This window comes from Nerophis ophidion, linkage group LG09 (genome assembly GCF_033978795.1).
Source record: "Nerophis ophidion isolate RoL-2023_Sa linkage group LG09, RoL_Noph_v1.0, whole genome shotgun sequence".
Taxonomy (NCBI): domain Eukaryota; kingdom Metazoa; phylum Chordata; class Actinopteri; order Syngnathiformes; family Syngnathidae; genus Nerophis; species Nerophis ophidion.
Window position 1 is genome coordinate 998,493 of NC_084619.1, and position 20,138 is coordinate 1,018,630.

The window sequence follows — 20,138 nt, forward strand, 5'->3', positions numbered from 1 at the left end:
GTAGTCCACAGCATACAGCTAGTAGTCCACAGCATACAGCTAGTAGTTCACAGCATACAGCTAGTAGTCCACATCGACAGGTAGTAGTCCACAGCATACAGCTAGTAGTTCACAGCATACAGCTAGTAGTCCACATCGACAGGTAGTAGTCAACAGTATACAGCTAGTAGTCCACATCGACAGGTAGTAGTCAACAGTATACAGCTAGTAGTCCACATCGACAGGTAGTAGTCGGCAGCATACAGCTAGTAGTCCGCAGCATACAGCTAGTAGTCCACAGTATACAGCTAGTAGTCCACAGTATACAGCTAGTAGTCCACAGTATACAGCTAGTAGTCCACAGTATACAGCTAGTAGTCCACAGCATACAGCTAGTAGTTCACAGCATACAGCTAGTAGTCCACATCGACAGGTAGTAGTCCACAGCATACAGCTAGTAGTCCACAGCATACAGCTAGTAGTTCACAGCATACAGCTAGTAGTCCACATCGACAGGTAGTAGTCAACAGTATACAGCTAGTAGTCCACATCGACAGGTAGTAGTCAACAGTATACAGCTATTAGTCCACATCGACAGGTAGTAGTCCACAGCATACAGCTAGTAGTCCGCAGCATACAGCTAGTAGTCCACAGTATACAGCTAGTAGTCCACAGTATACAGCTAGTAGTCCACAGCATACAGCTAGTAGTCCACAGTATACAGCTAGTAGTCCACAGTATACAGCTAGTACTCCACAGTATACAGCTAGTAGTTCACAGCATACAGCTAGTAGTTCACAGCATACAGCTAGTAGTCCACAGATTACAGCTAGTAGTCCACAGCATACAGCTAGTACTCCACAGCATACAGCTAGTAGTCCACAGCATACAGCTAGTAGTCCACAGCATACAGCTAGTAGTCCACAACATACAGCTAATAGTCCACAGTATACAGCTAATAGTCCACAGCATACAGCTAGTAATACTCCAGGATACTGCAAACTGTCCACAGTATACAGCTAGTAGTCCACAGCATGCAGCTAGTAGTCCATAGCATACAGCTAGTAATACTCCAGGATACTGCAAACTGTCCACAGTATACAGCTAGTAGTCCAGAGCATACAGCTAGTACTCCACAGCATACAGCTAGTAGTCACCAGCATACAGCTAGTACTCCACAGCATACAGCTAGTAGTCCATAGCATACAGCTAGTAATACTCCAGGATACTGCAAACTGTCCACAGTATACAGCTAGTAGTCCAGAGCATACAGCTAGTACTCCACAGCATACAGCTAGTAGTCACCAGCATACAGCTAGTAGTCACCAGCATACAGCTAGTAGTCACCAGCATACAGCTAGTAGTCCACAGCATACAGCTAATAGTCCACAGTATACAGCTATTAGTCCACAGCATACAGCTAATAGTCCACAGCTAGTAGTCCACAGCATACAGTTAGTAGTCCACAGCGACAGGTAGTAATACTCCAGGATACTGCAAACTGTCCACAGTATACAGCTAGTAGTCCACAGAATGCAGCTAGTAGTCAACAGTATACAGCTAGTAGTCCACAGCATACAGCTAGTAGTCCACAGGATACAGCTAGTAGTCCACAGCATACAGCTAGTAGTCCACAGGATACAGCTAGTACTCCAGAGCATACAGCTAGTAGTCCACAGCATACAGCTAGTAGTCCACAGTATACAGCAAGTAGTCCACAGTATACAGCAAGTAGTCCACAGCATACAGCTAGTAGTCCACAGTATACAGCTAGTAGTCCACAGAATGCAGCTAGTAGTCCACATCGACAGGTAGTAGTCAACAGTATACAGCTAGTAGTCCACATCGACAGGTAGTAGTCAACAGTATACAGCTAGTAGTCCACATCGACAGGTAGTAGTCGGCAGCATACAGCTAGTAGTCGGCAGCATACAGCTAGTAGTCCGCAGCATACAGCTAGTAGTCCACAGTATACAGCTAGTAGTCCACATCGACAGGTAGTAGTCAACAGTATACAGCTAGTAGTCCACATCGACAGGTAGTAGTCAACAGTATACAGCTAGTAGTCCACATCGACAGGTAGTAGTCGGCAGCATACAGCTAGTAGTCCGCAGCATACAGCTAGTAGTCCACAGTATACAGCTAGTAGTCCACATCGACAGGTAGTAGTCAACAGTATACAGCTAGTAGTCCACATCGACAGGTAGTAGTCAACAGTATACAGCTAGTAGTCCACATCGACAGGTAGTAGTCGGCAGCATACAGCTAGTAGTCCGCAGCATACAGCTAGTAGTCCACAGTATACAGCTAGTAGTCCACAGTATACAGCTAGTAGTCCACAGTATACAGCTAGTAGTCCACAGTATACAGCTAGTAGTCCACAGTATACAGCTAGTAGTTCAGAGCATACAGCTAGTATTCCACAGTATACAGCTAGTAGTCCACATCGACAGCTAGTAGTCCACAGCATACAGCTAGTAGTCCGCAGCATACAGCTAGTAGTCCACAGTATACAGCTAGTAGTCCACAGTATACAGCTAGTAGTCCACAGTATACAGCTAGTAGTCCACAGTATACAGCTAGTAGTCCACAGTATACAGCTAGTAGTTCAGAGCATACAGCTAGTATTCCACAGTATACAGCTAGTACTCCACAGTATACAGCTAGTAGTTCACAGCATACAGCTAGTAGTTCACAGCATACAGCTAGTAGTCCACAGTATACAGCTAGTAGTCCACAGCATACAGCTAGTACTCCACAGTATACAGCTAGTAGTTCACAGCATACAGCTAGTAGTCCACAGATTACAGCTAGTAGTCCACAGTATACAGCTAGTAGTCCACAGCATACAGCTAGTACACAGCATACAGCTAGTAGTCCACAGCATACAGCTAGTAGTCCACAGCATACAGCTAGTAGTTCACAGCATACAGCTAGTAGTCCACAGATTACAGCTAGTAGTCCACAGTATACAGCTAGTAGTCCACAGCATACAGCTAGTAGTCCACAGCATACAGCTAGTAGTCCACAGCATACAGCTAGTAGTCCACAGCATACAGCTAGTAGTCCACAGCATACAGCTAGTAGTCCACAACATACAGCTAATAGTCCACAGTATACAGCTAATAGTCCACAGCATACAGCTAGTAATACTCCAGGATACTGCAAACTGTCCACAGTATACAGCTAGTAGTCCACAGCATGCAGCTAGTACTCCACAGCATACAGCTAGTAGTCCACAGCATACAGCTAGTAGTCACCAGCATACAGCTAGTAGTCCACAGTATACAGCTAGTAGTCCACAGCATACAGCTAAAAGTCCACAGTATACAGCTATTAGTCCACAGCATACAGCTAATAGTCCACAGCTAGTAGTCCACATCATACAGTTAGTAGTCCACAGCGACAGGTAGTAATACTCCAGGATACTGCAAACTGTCCACAGTATACAGCTAGTAGTCCACAGAATGCAGCTAGTAGTCAACAGTATACAGCTAGTAGTCCACAGGATACAGCTAGTAGTCCACAGCATACAGCTAGTAGTCCACAGGATACAGCTAGTACTCCAGAGCATACAGCTAGTAGTCCACAGCATACAGCTAGTAGTCCACAGCATACAGCTAATAGTCCACAGCATACAGCTAGTAATACTGCAGGATACTGCAAACTGTCCACAGTATACAGCTAGTAGTCCACAGCATACAGCTAGTAGTCCACAGGATACAGCTAGTACTCCAGAGCATACAGCTAGTAGTCCACAGCATACAGCTAGTAGTCCACAGCATACAGCTAGTAGTCCACAGCATACAGCTAGTAGTCCACAGCGACAGGTAGTGATACTCCAGCACTGACTGCAGTATAAATGGAAGCCGGCTGATTGACAGCAGGTGTGTTCAGGTGCCAATCAGCCGCACCTGAGGGGGAAACAGCGCTCAGGGAGACAAGCAGGAAACGGAACCAAAATAAGAGCACTGACAGAAAATAAAACACAAACACAGAGGAAAAACTATAAATAACTAAACTGTCAGTGACAAACCTGACATAATTGACAGTTTAGTTAAGATTTATTATTCATTTATTAATACATTACCTTAAATCAGGGGTCTTAAACATGCTACCCATGGGCCAATTGTGCCCCGCAAGACGTTATTTTGTGTTTGTCATTCTTGTTTGGTGTGGGTTCAAAGTGTGGCGCATATTTTTAAGAGTGTTGGTGTTGTTTATACGGCCACCCTCAGTGTAACATATTTGTAAGAGTGTTAAAAGTTGTTCATACGGCCACCCTCAGTGTAACATATTTGTAAGAGTGTTAAAAGTTGTTCATACGGCCACCCTCAGTGTAACATATTTGTAAGAGTGTTAAAAGTTGTTTATACGGCCACCCTCAGTGTAACATATTTGTAAGAGTGTTGGTGTTGTTTATACGGCCACCCTCAGTGTAACATATTTGTAAGAGTGTTAAAAGTTGTTCATACGGCCACCCTCAGTGTAACATATTTGTAAGAGTGTTAAATGTTGTTTATACGGCCACCCTCAGTGTAACATATTTGTAAGAGTGTTAAAAGTTGTTTATACGGCCACCCTCAGTGTAACATATTTGTAAGAGTGTTAAATGTTGTTTATACGGCCACCCTCAGTGTAACATATTTGTAAGAGTGTTAAATGTTGTTTATACGGCCACCCTAACCAGTGTAACATATTTGTAAGAGTGTTAAAAGTTGTTCATACGGCCACCCTCAGTGTAACATATTTGTAAGAGTGTTAAAAGTTGTTCATACGGCCACCCTCAGTGTAACATATTTGTAAGAGTGTTAAAAGTTGTTCATACGGCCACCCTCAGTGTAACATATTTGTAAGAGTGTTAAAAGTTGTTCATACGGCCACCCTCAGTGTAACATATTTGTAAGAGTGTTAAATGTTCTTTATACGGCCACCCTCAGTGTAACATATTTGTAAGAGTGTTAAAAGTTGTTCGTACGGCCACCCTCAGTGTAACATATTTGTAAGAGTGTTAAAAGTTGTTCATACGGCCACCCTCAGTGTAACATATTTGTAAGAGTGTTAAAAGTTGTTTATACGGCCACCCTCAGTGTAACATATTTGTAAGAGTGTTAAAAGTTGTTCATACGGCCACCCTCAGTGTAACATATTTGTAAGAGTGTTAAATGTTGTTTATACGGCCACCCTAACCAGTGTAACATATTTGTAAGAGTGTTAAAAGTTGTTCATACGGCCACCCTCAGTGTAACATATTTGTAAGAGTGTTAAAAGTTGTTCATACGGCCACCCTCAGTGTAACATATTTGTAAGAGTGTTAAAAGTTGTTCATACGGCCACCCTCAGTGTAACATATTTGTAAGAGTGTTAAAAGTTGTTCATACGGCCACCCTCAGTGTAACATATTTGTAAGAGTGTTAAATGTTCTTTATACGGCCACCCTCAGTGTAACATATTTGTAAGAGTGTTAAAAGTTGTTCGTACGGCCACCCTCAGTGTAACATATTTGTAAGAGTGTTAAAAGTTGTTCATACGGCCACCCTCAGTGTAACATATTTGTAAGAGTGTTAAAAGTTGTTTATACGGCCACCCTCAGTGTAACATATTTGTAAGAGTGTTAAAAGTTGTTTATACGGCCACCCTCAGTGTAACATATTTGTAAGAGTGTTAAAAGTTGTTTATACGGCCACCCTCAGTGTAACATATTTGTAAGAGTGTTAAAAGTTGTTCATACGGCCACCCTCAGTGTAACATATTTGTAAGAGTGTTGGTGTTGTTTATACGGCCACCCTCAGTGTAACATATTTGTAAGAGTGTTAAAAGTTGTTCATACGGCCACCCTCAGTGTAACATATTTGTAAGAGTGTTAAAAGTTGTTTATACGGCCACCCTCAGTGTAACATATTTGTAAGAGTGTTAAAAGTTGTTTATACGGCCACCCTCAGTGTAACATATTTGTAAGAGTGTTAAAAGTTGTTTATACGGCCACCCTCAGTGTAACATATTTGTAAGAGTGTTAAAAGTTGTTCATACGGCCACCCTCAGTGTAACATATTTGTAAGAGTGTTAAAAGTTGTTCATACGGCCACCCTCAGTGTAACATATTTGTAAGAGTGTTAAAAGTTGTTTATACGGCCACCCTCAGTGTAACATATTTGTAAGAGTGTTAAAAGTTGTTTATACGGCCACCCTCAGTGTAACATATTTGTAAGAGTGTTAAAAGTTGTTCATACGGCCACCCTCAGTGTAACATATTTGTAAGAGTGTTAAAAGTTGTTCATACGGCCACCCTCAGTGTAACATATTTGTAAGAGTGTTAAAAGTTGTTCATACGGCCACCCTCAGTGTAACATATTTGTAAGAGTGTTAAAAGTTGTTTATACGGCCACCCTCAGTGTAACATATTTGTAAGAGTGTTAAAAGTTGTTTATACGGCCACCCTCAGTGTAACATATTTGTAAGAGTGTTAAAAGTTGTTTATACGGCCACCCTCAGTGTAACATATTTGTAAGAGTGTTAAAAGTTGTTCATACGGCCACCCTCAGTGTAACATATTTGTAAGAGTGTTAAAAGTTGTTCATACGGCCACCCTCAGTGTAACATATTTGTAAGAGTGTTAAAAGTTGTTTATACGGCCACCCTCAGTGTAACATATTTGTAAGAGTGTTAAAAGTTGTTTATACGGCCACCCTCAGTGTAACATATTTGTAAGAGTGTTAAAAGTTGTTCATACGGCCACCCTCAGTGTAACATATTTGTAAGAGTGTTAAAAGTTGTTCATACGGCCACCCTCAGTGTAACATATTTGTAAGAGTGTTAAATGTTGTTTATACGGCCACCCTAACCAGTGTAACATATTTGTAAGAGTGTTAAAAGTTGTTCATACGGCCACCCTCAGTGTAACATATTTGTAAGAGTGTTAAAAGTTGTTCATACGGCCACCCTCAGTGTAACATATTTGTAAGAGTGTTAAAAGTTGTTCATACGGCCACCCTCAGTGTAACATATTTGTAAGAGTGTTAAATGTTCTTTATACGGCCACCCTCAGTGTAACATATTTGTAAGAGTGTTAAAAGTTGTTTATACGGCCACCCTCAGTGTAACATATTTGTAAGAGTGTTAAAAGTTGTTTATACGGCCACCCTCAGTGTAACATATTTGTAAGAGTGTTAAAAGTTGTTCATACGGCCACCCTCAGTGTAACATATTTGTAAGAGTGTTAAAAGTTGTTCATACGGCCACCCTCAGTGTAACATATTTGTAAGAGTGTTAAAAGTTGTTTATACGGCCACCCTCAGTGTAACATATTTGTAAGAGTGTTAAAAGTTGTTTATACGGCCACCCTCAGTGTAACATATTTGTAAGAGTGTTAAAAGTTGTTTATACGGCCACCCTCAGTGTAACATATTTGTAAGAGTGTTAAAAGTTGTTCATACGGCCACCCTCAGTGTAACATATTTGTAAGAGTGTTAAAAGTTGTTCATACGGCCACCCTCAGTGTAACATATTTGTAAGAGTGTTAAAAGTTGTTTATACGGCCACCCTCAGTGTAACATATTTGTAAGAGTGTTAAAAGTTGTTTATACGGCCACCCTCAGTGTAACATATTTGTAAGAGTGTTAAAAGTTGTTCATACGGCCACCCTCAGTGTAACATATTTGTAAGAGTGTTAAAAGTTGTTCATACGGCCACCCTCAGTGTAACATATTTGTAAGAGTGTTAAATGTTGTTTATACGGCCACCCTAACCAGTGTAACATATTTGTAAGAGTGTTAAAAGTTGTTCATACGGCCACCCTCAGTGTAACATATTTGTAAGAGTGTTAAAAGTTGTTTATACGGCCACCCTCAGTGTAACATATTTGTAAGAGTGTTAAAAGTTGTTCATACGGCCACCCTCAGTGTAACATATTTGTAAGAGTGTTAAAAGTTGTTCATACGGCCACCCTCAGTGTAACATATTTGTAAGAGTGTTAAATGTTCTTTATACGGCCACCCTCAGTGTAACATATTTGTAAGAGTGTTAAAAGTTGTTTATACGGCCACCCTCAGTGTAACATATTTGTAAGAGTGTTAAATGTTCTTTATACGGCCACCCTCAGTGTAACATATTTGTAAGAGTGTTAAATGTTCTTTATACGGCCACCCTCAGTGTAACATATTTGTAAGAGTGTTAAAAGTTGTTTATACGGCCACCCTCAGTGTAACATATTTGTAAGAGTGTTAAAAGTTGTTCATACGGCCACCCTCAGTGTAACATATTTGTAAGAGTGTTAAAAGTTGTTCATACGGCCAACCTCAGTGTAACATATTTGTAAGAGTGTTAAAAGTTGTTCGTACGGCCACCCTCAGTGTAACATATTTGTAAGAGTGTTAAAAGTTGTTCATACGGCCACCCTCAGTGTAACATATTTGTAAGAGTGTTAAAAGTTGTTCATACGGCCACCCTCAGTGTAACATATTTGTAAGAGTGTTAAATGTTCTTTATACGGCCACCCTCAGTGTAACATATTTGTAAGAGTGTTAAAAGTTGTTCATACGGCCACCCTCAGTGTAACATATTTGTAAGAGTGTTAAAAGTTGTTCATACGGCCACCCTCAGTGTAACATATTTGTAAGAGTGTTAAAAGTTGTTTATACGGCCACCCTCAGTGTAACATATTTGTAAGAGTGTTAAAAGTTGTTCATACGGCCACCCTCAGTGTAACATATTTGTAAGAGTGTTAAAAGTTGTTCATACGGCCAACCTCAATGTAACATATTTGTAAGAGTGTTAAAAGTTGTTTATACGGCCACCCTCAGTGTAACATATTTGTAAGAGTGTTAAAAGTTGTTCATACGGCCACCCTCAGTGTAACATATTTGTAAGAGTGTTAAATGTTGTTTATACGGCCACCCTCAGTGTAACATATTTGTAAGAGTGTTAAAAGTTGTTTATACGGCCACCCTCAGTGTAACATATTTGTAAGAGTGTTAAAAGTTGTTCATACGGCCAACCTCAGTGTAACATATTTGTAAGAGTGTTAAATGTTGTTTATACGGCCACCCTCAGTGTAACATATTTGTAAGAGTGTTAAAAGTTGTTTATACGGCCACCCTCAGTGTAACATATTTGTAAGAGTGTTAAAAGTTGTTCATACTGCCACCCTCAGTGTAACATATTTGTAAGAGTGTTAAAAGTTGTTCATACTGCCACCCTCAGTGTAACATATTTGTAAGAGTGTTAAAAGTTGTTCATACGGCCACCCTCAGTGTAACATATTTGTAAGAGTGTTAAAAGTTGTTCATACGGCCACCCTCAGTGTAACATATTTGTAAGAGTGTTAAAAGTTGTTCATACGGCCAACCTCAGTGTGACCTGTATGGCTGTTGATCAAGTATGTCTTGCAGCCACTTGCGTGGATCAACTCGAGCCTCATACAACATGTAAAAGAGCCGGCATGCTGGTTGCGTGATGACATGTTGTAGAGCAGTAGTTCTTAATTGGGGGTACGCGTACCCCTGGGGGTACTTGAAGGTATGCCAAGGGGTATGTGAAATTTTTTAAGGATATTCTAAAAAAAATAGCAGCAATTCAAAAATCCATTATAAATAGATTTATTGAATAATACTTCAACAAAATATGAATGTAAGTTCATAAACTGTGAAAAAATAATACAACAATGCAATATTCAGTGTTGACAGCTAGACTTTTTGTGGACATGTTCCATAAATATTGTTTATGTTTGAAATATTCTTTTTTTGTGAAGAAATGTTTAGAAGTAAGTTGATGAATCCAGATGGATCTCTATTACAATCCCCAAAGAGGGCTCTTTAAGTTGATGATTACTTCTATGTGGAGAAATCTTTATAATTGAATCACTGATTTATTTTTCAACATGTTTATTAGTTATTTTTATATCTTTTTTTCCAAATAGTTCAAGAAAGACAAATGAGCATTATTTTGCACTGTTATACAATTTAAGAAATCAGAAAGTGATGACATAGTGCTGTATTTGACTTCTTTATCTCTTTTTTTCCAAGCAAAAATGCTTTGCTGTGATTAGGGGGTACTTGGATTAAAAACATGTTGACAGGGGGTACATCAGTGAAAAAAGGTTGAGAACCACTGTTGTAGAGGACGTTAAAGGCAGTGCAGTCACGGCAGCCCTTAATAATGTCGGCCGGGTGAAAATCGGGACAAATTGGGGAGCATGGTTGCAGCGGTAGATTGTCGGGAGGTGCACTGAAATTCAGGAGTCTCCCGGAAAAAAGGTGAGGGTTGTCAAGTATGTTGCTAGGGCGGGAAAGTCATTCATAGAAGGTGAATTCATTAAAAAGTGCATGTTAGATTTTTTAAGAAATCTCTTCTTGCGGCCCAGCCTCACCCAGTTTCTGCATCCAGTGGCCCCCAGGTACATTGAGTTTGAGACCCCGGCCTTAAATTATTTGAATGTAAATGTATATTTGGTTACTTTTTATGAGTCCCTTCTTCTGCAGTATATTTGACTAGTATTTATTTCAGGCTGACTTAAGTCTTGATGACAATCTCAGTGAGTAAGACATGCTTTCACATCATTGGACAAGTTGTATCCTCTAGGTTACATATCATTGTTGGATACATTTCATTTTTACATATCTGCAGTTTTCTAAAACATGTTTTGGCTCTGTTCATCAATAACTGCTTATTGGACTGACATTTTTAATACTTTTTCTCTGGTAATTGGCAAAAAGATGGACCCTAATCCTCTAACGGACTATTTGGGGTAGCCCCTCTGCCATCTTCTCCTAGCAATCCAAAGAGCACTTGGTAGCATTCACTACTTTGTTGGCTAGGAGACTCATTGTGCTACCTTGGAAGCCACACCCGCTGGATTAAAGATGCTATTTCTTTTTTCAAACTGGAGAAGATCAGGCTGACATTGAATGGTTGTTCTGGGAAGTGTTAGGAAGTATGAGGTGCTTTCCTAAAAAATGCAAAAGAGACTGACCTCCAAAATCTCGATGGAAAGGTAGGTAATTGATGGGCCTTTTGTCTGCTTTTGTGTATTGCTGCAGCGTGTTGGGGACATTCAGAAGTGCAGTGGTCTGTGGCTTCATGTCAATATTTGACTTATTGATTGATTGAATGGGATTCTTTGGGGCGCTTTGTTGCATCACTGTTAATTGAATATGTCCAAAGAACTCAAATAACAAATGTGAAAAAAAACATCCTGATTAGAGACGCTAATCTGGATCACCCTCCAAAATCGAATCACTTGTTCCTTATCCCATTTCTGACATTTCGTAAAAGTGTCTTCAAAATCCGCCCTTAAGTTTTTAAGCAGTGTTGCTAACTAACAAATAGACAAACCCCAATGACTTGAAGACATAAATAAAGTGGACAAGTCCGTGCGTCTTTGTTTGTGGCTTCCAGACAGGCTGCAAGAGAGTTCACTCTTTGCATCGCTGGAGACAGGGACACACACACACACACATTATCATGATCATCATTTCTTTTTATTCCTTTCATGAAAATGCATGCATACAAGCCATGTACAGTTGACACTTTCATTGTTTTTTGTTTCTTATAGAAATGATCTTAATCAATTTCAGACATTTCCTGAAAATTCATCAAACTCCGCGCAGAACCCTTTGAGTTGTTACGCCACTTGTTATGCTAACTAATGAACAGACCCCAGCAAACACATCAACTTCTCCAAGTTAGCATAACTCTGACATTTTATACAGACAGGAGTGGCCCCTTTCATTTTTGTCTATGGAACAAACTTACAAGCACTCCAATCTCCACATCTCAACTTTGTGTTTACCAGTTCTTAGGTTAGTGTACTTTCAAATATTTTGGAACATCATTGTAAATGTTGTCTTCCTGTGCAATGTTGTGATGCAGTGAGTGGCAAGCAAGCCCAAAACGAATTAAAGCTGCAAGCAGCGTTGGTCGGGTCTGCCTATGGCTGCTGCCCCCGAGACCCACGGCCGGATAAGCGTTAGAAGACGCCTTGGAGCCACTATTTTGAGAATCTAATGCATTGTGAAAGTAATGCAGTTGTTGTATTGAAGTGAACATATCAAACTTCCTGTTGATTTTTGCTAAAGTATGTTAATTATTAAAATGTAGGTCTAAGTGAGACCTACATAGTGTTTTTTGTTTCATGTCTCTCTGACATTCCTACCAGAAGTTACAAGCAGTTTTGTCTGTGTTTTCTTCCTAGGAGCAGTTTGTCCGTGTTGTATTCCTAGGGGGGCGGTAGAGCACAATTTTGAGTTTTGAGGTTAGGTTTTTTCATCAGATCGCAATTTTTGCCAGACCTGATGTGTGTCAAGTTTGGTGAGTTTAGAAGCATTTTAAGGGGGTCAAATAACAGCTCAAAGAGGCAAAAATGACATTTTTTAGGAGACTTTGCGCAGGGGTTCTTTGAAGGCGCGTAAAATCAAAACCTAAGAACTTATCAAAACTCTGTTCTATACTTTTATTCAGAAGGGTTCAATCTCTCTCCTGTGCGAGTTTGAAGCCAAAACAACAAACGCACTCAGAGGAGATAATGTTTGAAGAATGGTGACCGGTTTTTACAAAACTTTTGTTTTGAAGGGGGGATTGCAAACTTCCTGTGGATTTTTGTTGGGGGTTGTCAATCTATGAAATGTAGGTCTAAGCGAGACCTACATAGAGGTTTTTGTTTCATGTCTCTCCGACATTCTTACCGGAAGTTGCAAGCAATTTTGTCTGTGTTTTCTTCCTAAGAGCAGTTTTTTCAGTGTTTTATTCAAAAATAGCGCTAGAGCGCAATTTTGAGTGTTGGGGTTTGGTTTTTACATTAGATCACAATATTCGCCAGTCCTTATGTGTGCGCCAAGTTTGGTGACTTTTGAAGGATTTTAAAGGGGTCAAATTACAGCGCAAAGAGGCAAAAATTGCATTTTTTGCAAAAATTTTATTTTGAAGGGGTTTTTGCCAACTTCCTGTAGGTTTTTGCTGAAAGAAGTGAGTGTATGAAAATTGGGTCTAAGTCAGACCTACATAGACGTTTTTGTTTCATGTCGCTATGACAATCCTAACAGAAGTTACATGCAGTCTTGTCTGTAATTTTTTCCTAGGGGGCGCTAGAGCGCAATTTTCATTTTGGAGGATTGGTTGCTTAATATGTTGGGAAGGTTTGCTATACCGACGTGTGTGTCAAATTTGGTGAGTTTTGAAGCATGTTAAGGGGGTCAAATTACAGCGCGTAGGTGCGGAATAATAATAAAACACAGCAGTTTCAACAGGAGTCCTTTGGCATGGGCCAAGGACCCTAATAAGAAGCATGATAGGATGAATATGCCATAACCTAATGAGAAGACGTCCACAGAGCTTTGGACACCATTGTTCCACCATGCTGAGTTGGCCAGTTGCGGGATTCAAACCATCCCTGCCTCTGTGTTTGCATCTGATGTAAATGTGACGTCTCCACCTGAGCATCCACCTTCTTATCCATCAGTTGCTGTTTATTTTGAAAGAGCCCTCACAGCCAGAAAAAGACACAGCAAGAGTTGACATTTTAGCAGCCCTTTTCCCTTCCTTGCTCCCCCACAGAGTCTAATTGCGGCTCACGAGCAGTTCAAAGCCACTCTCCCAGAGGCGGATGCTGAGCGACAGGCCATCTTGGGAATTCACAATGAGGTGCAGAAAATCTCCCAGAGCTATGGGATCAGGGCTAACATTATCAACCCCTACAGCAGCCTCACCACTGACGAGCTCCTCAGCAAATGGGAGAAGGTAATGAAAGTGAAAGTCTGCTCAGTGGCCCGTGTGCGTGATGTTTGTCAACACGCTCTTTAGGTCAAGAAGTTGGTTCCTCAGAGGGACAGTGCCTTGCAGGAAGAGATGGCACGCCAGCATTCCCATGAAAGGTTGAGGCGGCAGTTTGCTGCCCAGGCTAACCTCATTGGACCCTGGATCCAGACCCGGATGGAGGTGAGCCACACATTCACACCCACATGGCCATCTCACGGTCTACCTCATTTTGTACTGTCCAGCAGGCACCAGACGTATATGTCCTTTAAAACTGACTTGCAAACAACCTTGCAAAATAGTCGCATTTGTAAACTGTAGACAACGTTGCTGTCTAACATCCACCTTGCTGGTTGGGAAATGACCACGTTTCAAAGATCAAATCGACGTCATAACCCGACGTTGAATAGACGTCGTCAGAAAGCACGTTGTTTCAATGTAGAATAGTGGTTGGGAAATGACCACGCTTCAGAGTCACAAGTACTTTATTAATCCTCCAGGGGAAATGAAACATTTCAATGGTCAAATCAACGTTTCAATTCAACATTGATTAAACGTGGTCAAAAAGCATGTTGTTTCTACGTCAGGTTTGAGTTGCTCACGGTCAGGACCTCATTCAACAAGTTGTCAACGTTGTTTCAATGTCTAGTGCCTGCTGGGGTCCCCACACAGCTAAATGTCTAGTGCCTGCTGGGGTCCCCACACAGCTAAATGTCTAGTGGCTGCTGGGGTCCCCACACAGCTAAATGTCTAGTGCCTGCTGGGGTCCCCACACAGCTAAATGTTTAGTGCCTGCTGGGGTCCCCACACAGCTAAATGTTTAGTGCCTGCTGGGGTCCCCACACAGCTAAATGTTTAGTGCCTGCTGGGGTCCCCACACAGCTAAATGTTTAGTGCCTGCTGGGGTCCCCACACAGCTAAATGTTTAGTGCCTGCTGGGGTCCCCACACAGCTAAATGTTTAGTGCCTGCTGGGGTCCCCACACAGCTAAATGTCTAGTGCCTGCTGGGGTCCCCACACAGCTAAATGTCTAGTGCCTGCTGGGGTCCCCACACAGATAAATGTCTAGTGCCTGCTGGGGTCCCCACACAGCTAAATGTCTAGTGCCTGCTGGGGTCCCCACACAGCTAAATGTCTAGTGCCTGCTGGGGTCCCCACACAGCTAAATGTCTAGTGCCTGCTGGGGTCCCCACACAGCTAAATGTTTAGTGCCTGCTGGGGTCCCCACACAGCTAAATGTTTAGTGCCTGCTGGGGTCCCCACACAGCTAAATGTTTAGTGCCTGCTGGGGTCCCCACACAGCTAAATGTTTAGTGCCTGCTGGGGTCCCCACACAGCTAAATGTTTAGTGCCTGCTGGGGTCCCCACACAGCTAAATGTTTAGTGCCTGCTGGGGTCCCCACACAGCTAAATGTCTAGTGCCTGCTGGGGTCCCCACACAGCTAAATGTTTAGTGCCTGCTGGGGTCCCCACACAGCTAAATGTTTAGTGCCTGCTGGGGTCCCCACACAGCTAAATGTTTAGTGCCTGCTGGGGTCCCCACACAGCTAAATGTTTAGTGCCTGCTGGGGTCCCCACACAGCTAAATGTTTAGTGCCTGCTGGGGTCCCCACACAGCTAAATGTTTAGTGCCTGCTGGGGTCCCCACACAGCTAAATGTTTAGTGCCTGCTGGGGTCCCCACACAGCTAAATGTCTAGTGCCTGCTGGGGTCCCCACACAGCTAAATGTCTAGTGCCTGCTGGAGTCCCCACACAGCTAAATGTTTAGTGCCTGCTGGGGTCCCCACACAGCTAAATGTTTAGTGCCTGCTGGGGTCCCCACACAGCTAAATGTCTAGTGCCTGCTGGGGTCCCCACACAGCTACATATTTAGTGCCTGCTGGGGTCCCCACACAGCTAAATGTTTAGTGCCTGCTGGGTCCCCACACAGCTAAATGTTTAGTGCCTGCTGGGGTCCCCACACAGCTAAATGTCTAGTGCCTGCTGGGGTCCCCACACAGCTACATGTTTAGTGCCTGCTGGGGTCCCCACACAGCTAAATGTCTAGTGCCTGCTGGGGTCCCCACACAGCTAAATGTGTAGTGCCTGCTGGGGTCCCCACACAGCTACATGTTTAGTGCCTGCTGGGGTCCCCACACAGCTAAATGTTTAGTGCCTGCTGGGGTCCCCACACAGCTAAATGTTTAGTGCCTGCTGGGGTCCCCACACAGCTAAATGTTTAGTGCCTGCTGGGGTCCCCACACAGCTAAATGTTTAGTGCCTGCTGGGGTCCCCACACAGCTAAATGTTTAGTGCCTGCTGGGGTCCCCACACAGCTAAATGTCTAGTGCCTGCTGGGGTCCCCACACAGCTAAATGTCTAGTGCCTGCTGGAGTCCCCACACAGCTAAATGTTTAGTGCCTGCTGGGGTCCCCACACAGCTAAATGTTTAGTGCCTGCTGGGGTCCCCACACAGCTAAATGTCTAGTGCCTGCTGGGGTCCCCACACAGCTACATATTTAGTGCCTGCTGGGGTCCCCACACAGCTAAATGTTTAGTGCCTGCTGGGGTCCCCACACAGCTAAATGTCTAGTGCCTGCTGGGGTCCCCACACAGCTACATGTTTAGTGCCTGCTGGGGTCCCCACACAGCTAAATGTCTAGTGCCTGCTGGGGTTCCCACACAGCTAAATGTGTAGTGCCTGCTGGGGTCCCCACACAGCTAAATGTTTAGTGCCTGCTGGGGTCCCCACACAGCTAAATGTTTAGTGCCTGCTGGGGTCCCCACACAGCTACATGTTTAGTGGCTGCTGGGGTCCCCACACAGCTACATGTTTAGTGGCTGCTGGGGTCCCCACACAGCTAAATGTTTAGTGCCTGCTGGGGTCCCCACACAGCTAAATGTTTAGTGGCTGCTGGGGTCCCCACACAGCTAAATGTCTAGTGCCTGCTGGGGTCCCCACACAGCTAAATGTTTAGTGCCTGCTGGGGTCCCCACACAGCTAAATGTGTAGTGCCTGCTGGGGTCCCCACACAGCTAAATGTTTAGTGCCTGCTGGGGTCCCCACACAGCTAAATGTTTAGTGCCTGCTGGGGTCCCCACACAGCTAAATGTTTAGTGGCTGCTGGGGTCCCCACACAGCTAAATGTTTAGTGCCTGCTGGGGTCCCCACACAGCTAAATGTTTAGTGCCTGCTGGGGTCCCCACACAGCTAAATGTTTAGTGCCTGCTGGGGTCCCCACACAGCTAAATGTTTAGTGCCTGCTGGGGTCCCCACACAGCTAAATGTTTAGTGCCTGCTGGGGTCCCCACACAGCTACATGTTTAGTGGCTGCTGGGGTCCCCACACAGCTAAATGTTTAGTGCCTGCTGGGGTCCCCACACAGCTAAATGTTTAGTGGCTGCTGGGGTCCCCACACAGCTAAATGTTTAGTGCCTGCTGGGGTCCCCACACAGCTAAATGTTTAGTGCCTGCTGGGGTCCCCACACAGCTAAATGTTTAGTGCCTGCTGGGGTCCCCACACAGCTACATGGCTCGAAAGTAGTGCTTCTCAAAAGGTTGTATTTATTATTTTTGGCCACTCTAGCATTGCACACAGTTTGACCAGTCACACTGTGTTTGAATATTTCATGAAGTCATTCTTTGGCATACAACTAGATGGAGCCTGTGTACCACTGCTCTAAATATTCATGTGAGCCGTCTCTTGATCCAAAGTGAAGCCCACCCCCAAAGTCAAGAGTTTTTTATTGACCCTCTTACTCTCACGACGCTGGCAAACAGGAAATCGGACGCTGTGCCCTGGAGATTGGGGGCACCCTGGAGGACCAGATGACCAAACTGAAGCAGTGCGAGCACGTCATCGTGGCTTACAAGCCCAACATGGACAAGCTGGAGGGAGACCACCAGCTCATCCAGGAGTCGCTGGTGTTTGACAACAAGCACACAAACTACACCATGGAGGTACACCTGGAAATAACACTCTCTACACTACCAACCTCACATATATTCAAGTAGTTACTGGTGTTTGACAACAAGCACACCAACTACACCTGGAAATAACACTCTCTACACTACCAACCTCACATATATTCAAGTAGTTACTGGTGTTTGACAACAAGCACACCAACTACACCTGGAAATAACACTCTCTACACTACCAACCTCACATATATTCAAGTAGTTACTGGTGTTTGACAACAAGCACACCAACTACACCTGGAAATAACACTCTCTACACTACCAACCTCACATATATTCAAGTAGTTACTGGTGTTTGACAACAAGCACACCAACTACACCTGGAAATAACACTCTCTACACTACCAACCTCACATATATTCAAGTAGTTACTGGTGTTTGACAACAAGCACACCAACTACACCTGGAAATAACACTCTCTACACTACCAGCCTCACATATATTCAAGTAGTTACTGGTGTTTGACAACAAGCACACCAACTACACCTGGAAATAACACTCTCTACACTACCAACCTCACATATATTCAAGTAGTTACTGGTGTTTGACAACAAGCACACCAACTACACCTGGAAATAACACTCTCTACACTACCAACCTCACATATATTCAAGTAGTTACTGGTGTTTGATAACAAGCACACCAACTACACCTGGAAATAACACTCTCTACACTACCAACCTCACATATATTCAAGTAGTTACTGGTGTTTGACAACAAGCACACCAACTACACCTGGAAATAACACTCTCTACACTACCAACCTCACATATATTCAAGTAGTTACTGGTGTTTGACAACAAGCACACCAACTACACCAGGAAATAACACTCTCTACACTACCAGCCTCACATATATTCAAGTGGTTACTGGTGTTTGACAACAAGCACACCAACTACACCTGGAAATAACACTCTCTACACTACCAACCTCACATATATTCAAGTAGTTACTGGTGTTTGACAACAAGCACACCAACTACACCTGGAAATAACACTCTCTACACTACCAGCCTCACATATATTCAAGTAGTTACTGGTGTTTGACAACAAGCACACCAACTACACCTGGAAATAACACTCTCTACACTACCAACCTCACATATATTCAAGTAGTTACTGGTGTTTGACAACAAGCACACCAACTACACCTGGAAATAACACTCTCTACACTACCAACCTCACATATATTCAAGTAGTTACTGGTGTTTGACAACAAGCACACCAACTACACCTGGAAATAACACTCTCTACACTACCAACCTCACATATATTCAAGTAGTTACTGGTGTTTGACAACAAGCACACCAACTACACCTGGAAATAACACTCTCTACACTACCAACCTCACATATATTCAAGTAGTTACTGGTGTTTGACAACAAGCACACCAACTACACCTGGAAATAACACTCTCTACACTACCAGCCTCACATATATTCAAGTAGTTACTGGTGTTTGACAACAAGCACACCAACTACACCAGGAAATAACACTCTCTACACTACCAGCCTCACATATATTCAAGTGGTTACTGGTGTTTGACAACAAGCACACCAACTACACCTGGAAATAACACTCTCTACACTACCAACCTCACATATATTCAAGTAGTTACTGGTGTTTGACAACAAGCACACCAACTACACCTGGAAATAACACTCTCTACACTACCAGCCTCACATATATTCAATTCATTTTGTGGTCTCTTTTATTTTAGAAAAGTATTGAAAATAAAAAAATGTCTTTACTGGCACTGGTACCAACCTGTATGGTATCAGGACAAACTAATACAACATAAATATACATTTGTACAACATATATCTACATACATACACATTTGGTGTGTGTGTGTGTGTGCGCTCGTGCTTAAATTTATATCCCCACACACACACACACACACACATGGGAAAAAGAAAACAGCAAAAAATGTTGTGTGTGTGTGTGTCTTTACATACGTTTTATATTTTTTTCCTTAAGCTTTCCAGAAGCCTCGTGTGCTGTGCTGCTCATGTCACAGGCAGCCACACTTTGTGCTTTCATTCCCAGCAATATGCTGTGAGTAGCCACCTAGTGACAGAACATGGTATTATACTTTCTGGGCGGAAGGAGTCCAGCGTCTTTTTAAGGTGTGGAAGTGTAGTTTGTTGGAGTGGCCCATTATTTGAGAAGGCCGTATACTGGAGCTGAGGCCAGTATTTGAGTAGTTACTGTAAATACCTGCTTTTCTTCTGTGCAGCACATCCGCGTGGGCTGGGAGTTGCTCCTCACCACCGTCGCCCGCACCATCAACGAGATCGAAACCCACATCCTGACCCGTGACGCCAAAGGCATCAGTCAGCAGCAGATGAAGGAATTCCGATCTTCCTTCAACCACTTCGATCGGGTGCGAAGCTCTTTCCGACATGTGGATGTTTCGGTTTCATGCCACGGAAATAGTCTACTTTAAGGAAAACCT

At 43.0% G+C, this 20,138-nt stretch overlaps 1 protein-coding gene across 1 annotated transcript in view; it reads left to right on the forward strand.

The window, feature by feature from the left end:
- The window catches only part of actn2b (actinin, alpha 2b), a 58,894-nt gene that overhangs the window by 37,353 nt on the left and 1,403 nt on the right, over nt 1–20,138 (forward strand). Inside the window, exons 15-18 of the mRNA XM_061910011.1 lie at nt 13,525–13,707; nt 13,771–13,905; nt 17,484–17,663; nt 19,920–20,066. Of these exons, the coding sequence (XP_061765995.1) occupies nt 13,525–13,707; nt 13,771–13,905; nt 17,484–17,663; nt 19,920–20,066 (645 nt within the window). The remainder of the gene's footprint in view (nt 1–13,524; nt 13,708–13,770; nt 13,906–17,483; nt 17,664–19,919; nt 20,067–20,138) is intronic.